Genomic DNA, 10,010 nt, shown 5'->3' with positions numbered 1-10,010 from the left:
AAAGGTTCTAAAACCTCTTATTGGTTCTTTCGGTAAAGTCACGTAGAAGGGAAGTAATAAAATAATACAAATAAAACATAATAAAGTAATATAATAATATACTAATATTACTTGCCTTCTACGTGACTTTACCGAAAGAACCAAGAAGATGAATCCCTGCAGTCACGAAAGCTTTAAATCGAAAGTTCTAAAACCTCTCGAGAATTCCAGCCCGGCGATAAGTCTCAACCCCTTAGTAGGTCGCAATCCAGCTCAGAGGTGTTACCTCTTGAAGTGAATTCCACACATTCTAGATTTGAAGCTTTCGTGACTGCAAGGATTCATACTCTTAGTTTTTTTCGGTAAAGTCACGTTGGTAAAAAAAATAAAAATAAAAAAATAAATATAAAAATAATAATATAAATTATTATTATTTCCATTATTTTTTATTTTTATGTTTTACCTACGTGACTTTACCGAAAAAAACCTAAGAGTAGGAATTCCACACATACAGACAGACACACACACGCGCATAAGCAACCCACACATAACCATTCAATATATAAATGGCCCACCGCGTGTAAATGCGTAGTCAGCTATTGTTCCGCGCGCGCTCTCTGAGTCAATCTGACCTCGTCAATGCCAAAGTAAAAGCGACGATTCTTGCTCGCGTGACCTTTACAAAGGGCATTCCTCGCTGCCACGTGCGTTGCAATGCCGGCCGGGAGAAGCCCGTGACTAATCTACGATCGCCACAGCCAACCGCGATATTTGTATTTTTGTCTATTGTGTTTGTGCTAAACGCCAAATATATATTTTAAAAAAAACACGCACTTCCCCCTCTGTTACGCGAGCCGGTACATTGGCTAATAACTGGCCAATATCGATTGACGAACACACAGGAGGTGCCTGCGTCTTGCCTTTGTGATGTAATGCACCACCACAACATCCCTTGTTTTTGTCAAACTATATTTGTTTTGCTCGCCAGCGTTAATGTTTCTGTTGTCGTGAGTTCTTTCGTCATTTACAGAATTGAATAATCTATCGCCCGGTGTCCGATGGATTTTGTTTTCGTGCCATCCGCGTGCGTGATACTGGCCCGTCGTCGTCCTTGACCACTTGAGACGGTCCATCACCATCGAACCCAGGGCTCCGCTTCTGTCTGGTGAAACATCGAACACAGCCAGCCTCTTGTACCGACCGCGTCTTCCCAGCTCGTGAGCTACTGGCATTTGTCACTTCAGATTGTTTCTCTGCTCTGTATTGGCCAGTGGGCCAGTGCGGTATCTATATCGGCCGGGGTCGATAGCCAGGGAACCAGTTCCGGCTAAGCCTCGATGTCCTGTCCCACCACATCTTCACTCGCGCAGTGCCAATACCACGTTGCGAAAAAACCCAGGGCAGTGTCGGTGTTGAAACCACGTGCGGCTGTGCGCGATCAGCGATTTCAAGGCTCTGCACATCTGACGACTCACAGCCTCTAGCAACAGGGAGACGACAGAAAAAATATATAATCATAACCATTATCTATCCACTGCTAGATGAAGCCCCCCCCCCCTTCTCTGAGCCGTACCAGGAGTGGGAAGTTTGTTTGGCCGTACGCCACCACGCTGGGCAGCGCAAGTTGATGCGGGAACGTAGAAGTACAGTACAATACAACGATGTATTTTGCTTGCACCGTCTTCTGCTGCCCAGGACGGAGGCAGCCGGGCGTGGTGTTGGCCACCCACCCCCTCGTGTGCCGTGCCGGCCTTCATAGGTGCTCGCTAAACAGCACTTGCCCCAACAGTCTGTTAAGGCTATACGGGGGATCTTTGTTTTTGTTTGTCGTGTACATATGCATACAACTTGGGGATACATTCATCCAGCAGTAGTTAGAACATGGCCGATGATGGCGATGTGGCCAACATCGGCGAGCGGTATTGGAGCCTGTCACGGGCCTCCCCTAGGTCGACTCAGCCTTAAAACATATACTGTAGTACACGGCTTTCCCCAACAGTCTTCTAAGGATACACGTGGGGGCACATGTCTCTTTGTCGCTCTGACACAGCTGCTGCTATCAACTGCTTGCCGGTCGTTCACCGCACGACGTCACTCGCCACGCAGTGGAGTCTGACCGGGCAGAGGGGGCCCTGATGGGCTTGGTGGGTCTGTGTTGGGGCCGGGGTGAGGCGAGTCTGGGCAGGGTCGGGCTGAACGGGGCAGGGCTTCCCCGCCCCCACCCCTGACCCCACACTTGCCGTCGTGGTGGCGGTGACGCAAGAGGCGCCGTTCACTTGCAGGCCGAGTCGAGGGCATTGAGCAAGGGCTGAACGAGTCCGCAAAAGAAGCGAGCGTGGGGAGGGAGACGGATCAATCAGAGGCGTCATCTTGATCCTCATCCAGCAGTGGATAGACCATGGATGATGATGATACTATGTAACACGATTTTTGTTCCTGGGTAGTAAGTGTTATTTTCTAATTGATTATGCCTCAAAAGTATAGAAAATGGCTATTATTCCCAAACAAACTTTGCTTTTGTGACCAGGACTTTATGTGAATGAAAGACACAAATGCACACCACGTTTTCTCATTGAAAATAGGTAAAAGTTTAAAATATCACTGTCCTTGTTACACAGCTATTAGTGGAATTACGCTAAACGAGGGAAAAGAAGGACACGTGGATGCACATTGCGGGTATTTGGCAGAGGTGGGACAAAGTCATTGTTATGCAAGTCCAAGTCGAGTCGCAAGTCATCAAATTCATGACTCGAGTCTGACTCGAGTCCAAGTCACATGACTCGAGTCCACATCTCATAGGTGGGACAAAGTCATTGTTATGCAAGTCCAAGTCGAGTCGCAAGTCATCAAATTCATGACTCGAGTCTGACTCGAGTCCAAGTCACATGACTCGAGTCCACACCTCTGGTATTTGGTGACGTGTGCAGCGGTTAGCCAGCTGCGGTACGAACCCAACCACCCGGGTTCGATTCCCGCTCGCGGTCAACACCGGGTGACGATGATCTGAATCTGTCCTGGGCCTCCCCTAGGTCAACTCAGCCTCAAATGAGTAACCTGGTGCGGCGTGTAGTAAACATTGCCACTGGGGGAGACAAAGGCGGCCACCCTCCTCGCTCCGCTGCCTCCCTGAACAGGTGCCCGTGAACACCACGTGTCGAAACAGTCGCGGTTTGGCTGTCGAGGGGTAGATCTGTGCGCGCCAGGGGGCGCGGGGCTCGGTGCAAATCGCACCCCGGATACGCCGTTCCCTAGGTCCGGCACACCTCTGCCGCCAGGTATGAATCGTCTGCGTAGTGCGTAAACCTGCACGCGTTTCACACTCCAGGCCACGTGTTCCAAACTCCAGGCCACGTGTTACAAACTCCAGGCCACGCGTTCCGCCCTCTGTTTGCCGCAAGCGCCGGGCTACGCGAACTCCATCGCGACCCGAGCGCGCTGGGCGTGATTCTGGCACGAGGCACGTCGTGATCTTCATCCTCGTCGTCACCGTGACTTACACGATACACACAACTCAAGCCAACGATTCTCAGCGAGCCTTGACTACCACCACCATCATCATCGTCGTTGTTGTTGTTGTCACGACCATCATTCTCATCAACATTGGCAGCATAATAGCCACAATGTGATCATCATTATCATCATGTTTCCATTATCATCATCACCACCACCATTGTTATGATTATCATTGTTGCTACATTATTTTATAGTGTGCGTATATTGCAGAGCTCTCTATTTACTAGGATGTTTCGTGATCTCCCGTCCGTTCAGCTGTCCATTATGTTCACTCAATAACTCTGTATTATATTCACTCACTCACAGTTGCATCCAGTTGTTCAAACCTTGCTTATGTCGCTTAATTCGCCGTCTCCCCCCTTCCTGCACTGTACCTGCAATTCTCCCAAGTGAAGACACGGTTAGTCTATCGTTATCTCATTACACGGCCAATATATCACAATGACCCATCTAAAATTGTTTTTATTTTTTTGTACGTCAACATGCGTGTTGCAAATCATTCAGACTATTCCTAGCTTCGCGAGTGTATATAATATTGCAAATATGTGCGTGGAAAGACAAATATATGGCCACTATAGATGTACGCGTGAATATATTATGTATGTGCATGCATTATATATGACCGTTAAATGTGTTCGCGAGTCACCGTGAACTGTGCATGGGATTGTATAATCCCCCACACCCGCTAGAGCGGTCGAAATATTGTCCATCCGAGCGGTGTATTTGCTACAAAATAAATTCGTAAATCAATCGTGACATCGTCCTGCACTATGCCACGACCATTCTTCACCGTGGTGGTAAAGTACGGTCAGGGCCGACACACGGTTTTGTGCAGGGCCATCATCATCATCAAGCAGCAGTTTGACAATCTGTAGACAACACGAGGCGACCTTGGTGTGGGATATAACTCAGCGAGGTTCACTCAGCGGTGTCGTTGGGTGCACAATCGATTCGTTCAGGCTGCAGTGGGTGGCGAGGTAGTGTGGGCATGCCCCCACCACTTGCAAGATGTCTGTGAAGGTCAAATATCGTCTCTCGTGGAGGAAGGGGCTACCTAGTCGTGACCTTTCTGCCAGCGGTGACGTTAACAAGCAAATTGCAGGGCGTCACCTTTACCTTCATTACAATCACTCCAGCGAGTTATTTGGCGATGCTGCTGCTGCGTTGGCATTGGTTTTACAAGCACGATTAGTAAAAATAAATAACCCAACGCGTTCATAAGTCAATTTATAATAGGCGACGTTTCAGGCAATGGACCTTCAGAGCACGTGGCCAATGCAATCCAGAGGTCGCCACCTGCTCGTGTCCTCCTCCCATGCCGCACGTAAAACAAGACACCAACACTTTCGTGAAAAGGTAAATTTTTTTTAATGTAAAGTTTTTTTTTTATGTACAATTTTGAGGATTGTAAAAAAAGGGATTCTGAAATGCACGCGCAAACATCGCTTTGTGTTAAATAAATTGCATAAATACACGAACTTAAGATAACATTGCACGGAAGGGAAAAACTCAACTATAACCATAATACGAGTTTATATATAAATAAAAAAATGTATGCCAAATGGGTGAACACAAAACCAAACAAAGTTATAAATAATGACACAAGTCATGAAAACGTCCACGTTATGACGATCCATACATCGTCGTGTGTGAACCTAGCCTGGCACGGCTGCAACTCCAGCGAGTACACACCGGCGGCTATGCATTGGAGGTGCATTCTGGGTAGCAAAACGCGTAATGCAACACACGTGGGCGGGATGAATCGAAATCGTGTCGGAGACTAGCAACCGCTTGAGGCCGCTACATTGATTGCAAAATCTATTTAGTTTCTCTTCAAAAAATACCCCAGGTAAGAATACCAACTCGTGGATCGTGACTATAACTTGAGTCTCTTCGCAAAAAACATTAACGGGCAGGACTCGTGCGTCAACAATTCATTTGACGAGATTGTCGAGACTTAAACACAACAAAAGGGGGTTGACAAATCCTGACCCCCCGTCACAAACACACCACGTGTCCTTAATATGAAAAAAAAAATCACAAGATCCACACGATGCGGGAAACACTGAGAGTCTACACACGCATTGCCCACGTGGGCGAGTTCACGTTTCAAGTCGCCTCTGTTGCAGCCAACAAAACTAAACTACAGTAGTAGGGATATTGCAGACATTGTTTAACCTTGTCATTGTTTAAATTAGGCCAATAAAAAATATATACACAATGCACACACAACGCTACCACCATCCGACTGTTCGTTAAGATTACCAAGCATGTTTGAACGCACACGCAGTCGAGATCCACGACCACATTTAGTCACAAAAAAAAACAGCATTTGGAATATCATCACCACAAAGCATCATCATCTCGGCGTTGATAATAATGCATCAAGAACTGCCGTCGAAAGTGGCTGTACGCATTCGCGGAGACTCCCCCCCCCACACATTCCCACCCACGTGCCTGCCGTTAACCGTGCGGGCGGAAACGGTCCAAGTTGAGAACGAGTTTCCCCAAAGCCACCAAAGCGTCACCGTGACGCACAGACCCACGGAGAGCCTCCACCCCGCCTCCCTCCCTCCTACCACAGCCCCACTCTTTCCTCTGCCCTGCCCAGGCTTGTTGAGCAATACTGTGGATGCGCTCTGTGTTTGCGTGGTGCACCATAAAACCCACTTAGGAGTTATTATGTTCATGTGCCTTTGCATGTGCATCGTGTGAGAGTTGAATTTTCTCTCCCACGCACATTTAATATTATTCACGAGAAAGTCCACGAGTTGTCCACCTCGTGTCTTCTTGAATGAGTGTACTGCAACAGTGCAAGTCCGTACCACAAAAAAAGTGTATCTTGTTATCTTCTTAAATCGAGTTCCACCCATCCCACTTGGGGCACTGGATTCCGCTCTTGTTGTCGAGGTTCGCCGTCGCTACTATGCTCTGTGCTCGATCGAAACATCCCCTACAACTTCCACATCGGGGTGTCGAGAGCGTCTCTCCTCCTTGGCGCAGCCGGAGCAACAACAAAACACTGAAGGCGATATCATCATCATCACGATCGGCGACCTTCCACGCTCATCATCCTCCTCCTCTCGATCATCGTTAACATTTTAATCATCGTGCTCCCTCTTTTTTAAATCATCATCACTAATCTCCATCATCATCAATATTCTGATCCCTTATCATCTTCATCTTAACTCATCAATATAATCGCGGGGCCATTTGGGAGCGTTGCAACTGCTCATCTCTGCTCACCGCTGCTGTAGCTGCTGCTGCTATATCGACATAGCTGCTGCTGTAGCCGTTGCCCATCGTGGCTGCGCCTGGCCGCCTCATCGCTCGGCGAGGTTCAGACACGGCACCCACTGATTGTTGTGGCGGCTGTCTGCGCAGAACGCCGCCACGGTGCGCAGCGGCGCCGCCGGCAGGGGCGCCGTGAGCAGCAGGCAGTGCAGGTCTCGGGGCTCGTCAGCCGCGTAGGAGAAGTAGGAGGAGTTGGTGGTGGTGGCGGCGCAGCACGACGCATCGTCGCCCTCGCAGCCTGCGGCTCCCACCACGCCGCTGGGAGCGCTCACGCGTCCCGCGCCAACACCGCCGCTCATCGCGAGCAGCTGAGCGAGGCGCTCCACGCCGCGCACCCGGATCACATCGATGTCGTTGTCGCCGCAGAAGGCCTGGATGAGCGTGAAGTGGATCTGCAGGGCCAGGTCGGACTCTTCGTCGGCGTCGGCGGCCAGGAGGCAGAGCACCACGCTGTCTGGGTCACTGCGGAGCCAAGCGGCGGGGAGGAGGGTCACGGTGTTAGACGCTTTGGTATGAGCGGTGCGCACAGATGGATATCGCTGGACGCGTGCAGAGTGCGGTGTGCATCCGCGCGCTGCCCGTGCATTGAACTATTTTAAAGTTTGAGACAAATCTCGCGATGTGTGTGTCCCACCTCACCCTCCCCCCCGCTAGATCGACTCGGCCCTAAATACATACACAGTATGTTGAACTTATTGCGCACCGCACGTAGCCAACCGTGTTTGCGAGAGCAATCCACGCAACATTTAAAAGATGCAGGAAGTGTGTGTGTGTGAGCTTACATGTTCAGAAGTTTGGCCGCTTCGTAAACGCCGACGGTGAGATGGCCGTGTCTGTTGGAGCCCAGTAGGAGGTCCTCCAGCGCCTGCTCAACAGCTCCCACGTGCTCCATGCTGCAAACGGAACAACGAGCACAGCACGCAATGCGGGAGGGGGGGGAGAGGTGATGATGATGCACGGTACAAAAGAAGCCCAAGTATACGTTGCACACGAAAAACGGTTGTTGTTGAAGTTTAGCAAAAGAAAAAAAATATCGTTAAAAAAAAAAGTCGACAAAAATAAACGCAAATTTGCCGCACGTTTTGCAGCGAGCAAAGCGAAACGCTGCGACCTGCTTGGTGAGCAGCACACGGGAGTGGGGCGGGGTGGGGGGTAAACTTGCAGAGAGCGATGTTGCAAACCACCCCGAGTCTCCGCTCGAACGCGGCGCCGTAGCTAGCGAGTGACCCCGGGTCGCGATTCCCGCATGCAAAGTGCGAACTATCAGGACTGCGACAGCCCCCCACCCACCCCACTCCAATCTGTACCTCGCTCCTCGAGATCGCACGCAAACAGCAGCGCCATAGACACAAGGCTAACGACCCACGTTCCGTATTAGCCTCGACAAGACCGTAGCGGGCAAGTGATTGGAGCGCACGCGCGCAGATACATCGTCCCACACAACTACCCCCCCTCCTCCCATCTCATCCTCGCGTGCATCTTACCTCCTCGCTCGCCCTTACGCAATCGTCCGCTCGAGTTACACACACACACCGATAGATCACCACCATCCCCATCTCCCAGTGCATTGGCCCAGCTTTGCCCTCCGGATTAACAAACTCGCTTGCTTCCTCATCCACCACCACTCGCGGCCCCCCCGTCTCGTCTCACCTCTCGATCGGGCAGATGTTTTCGTCGTTGGCCGCCCGCTCGCGTCCCACAGTCATGCTGGGCTCGGGAAAGCCCCCCACTCTGTTGCGCTTGGCCCGCGGGAAAGCGAATCGCATCCGTCGCTTGCGAACGACGCCGCCGCCGCCGTTGCTGCTGCTGCTGCCGCCGCCGCTAAGGTGAGTGGGAGCGGAGCCGTTCATTCGAGTAGCTTTGTGCGGACGATGGAGGGCAAGCGCGGAGGAGGGGGTGGTAAAGGCAGGCAGGCAAGGCAAGGGAAGAAAGCAGGCAGGAGGGCGCACGGGAGGAAGGAGCGAGTGGATGAGCGCAGACGGTGACTCCGCGTCCTTTTAAGAGGACGGAGGAGGGTGACACCCCCCCTCTCACCCACCACTGGCCCCGCCTCCCAATCGCTGACCCCGCCCATAGCTCCGCCCCTTTGTTGCTTAATCCCGCCCTCCGCTCCCGCCCACCGCCCACACAAAGCAGCTACCCATTGGTCGACGACGCTGAGGGAAACGCCCCCTTGCCGAGCGAACCCTCCCCCATCTAGCCCCACCCCCTCCCTCGTCCCACCCCACCTCTCCCCCGCTCTCTTTGTCTCTGTAGATATGCGCATGCATAAGCCGCGCTGCGCTTTGCTCCACTCCGACACAAGGCGCGCGCGCGCATTCATATTCACGCGTGCCTCGTGGTGCCCCATCACCGTGCACGCGCCGCGAGGTTACGGAGAACAAACAAAAAAGTGGCGGCGGCTGGGGGGGGGGGGCACGGGGGGGGGGTGTTAATGATGCCCCGTGTGTGCGTGTCTGTCCGTGGTTGCGTGTGATTCATAGGGCATTCGAGAGACGAAAGGCGCGTGAGTGTTGCGCGCCGTTTGAACTCTCAGCAGCAGTCGACTGCTGCGCAACTGCAGAGGAGGAGGAGGTGGTGGTGGGGGGGGGGGGTTCCATGCGGGTTCACGCGTCCGTGTGTGTGCGCGCTGCGCTAAGGGGTGAGCGGTTCGTGCAGCGGTCAGCGCAACGCGCTATGAACGCGGCCAACCGAGTTCAAATTCCCCCCACCATCGACACCGGTGACGATTATTTGAACCTGTCCGCGGTCTCCCACTGGGTCGACTCAGCCTCAAATGACTGCCGCGCCTGGTGTGGTGTGAAACGCATCGCCCCATTGGGGAGACAAAGGCGAGCGGGGCGTGGTGCTAGCCACCCCACCGTGTCGGCCTTCGTAGGTGCTTGCGAACAGCACTTGCTCTGACAGTCTGTTACAGGCTATACGGGGTGGGGTGGGGGGGGTCTTTGCGGGGTGTGAGTTGCACGTGCGCGATTGAGCGGTTTTCGCACTGCGATACGAGAATTTGGCCACGTGTAAGTTGGGATCCAGATGCACTGCTTCCAGTGGCGAGCGTTTAAACGAGTTGTCAGACACAAAGTGCAAACCTCAGCACCGGGGAGACAAAAACGACCGTCAGTAGTTCTGGCCATAAGCGTCGATCTGCGCGCAGCTCCGACTTTTTAATAGGTGCTCGCAAGCAGCAATTGCCAGGCAACGTCGAAGGTGTCTACACGCCGCGGTGG

The 10,010-nt window shown here is 52.2% G+C and overlaps 1 protein-coding gene across 1 annotated transcript; it reads right to left on the bottom strand.

Annotated features, from left to right (window-relative positions):
- Positions 1-4,847: 4,847 nt before the first annotated feature.
- On the bottom strand, positions 4,848-8,825 carry LOC144941113 (growth arrest and DNA damage-inducible protein GADD45 beta-like). The gene is made up of 3 exons (XM_078867609.1): positions 8,437-8,825; positions 7,569-7,679; positions 4,848-7,248 (listed from the first exon to the last, which is right to left on the bottom strand). Exons 1-3 carry the CDS (start codon positions 8,634-8,636, stop codon positions 6,816-6,818), a joined length of 744 nt encoding a protein of 247 aa, XP_078723735.1. The 5' UTR covers positions 8,637-8,825; the 3' UTR covers positions 4,848-6,815.
- Between the last annotated feature and the right edge of the window lie 1,185 nt (positions 8,826-10,010).

This window comes from Lampetra fluviatilis, chromosome 24, assembly GCF_964198595.1.
Source record: "Lampetra fluviatilis chromosome 24, kcLamFluv1.1, whole genome shotgun sequence".
NCBI lineage: Eukaryota > Metazoa > Chordata > Hyperoartia > Petromyzontiformes > Petromyzontidae > Lampetra > Lampetra fluviatilis.
The sequence above is the reverse complement of the archived record's forward strand: the minus strand, read 5'-3'. Positions and strand labels throughout refer to the sequence as shown.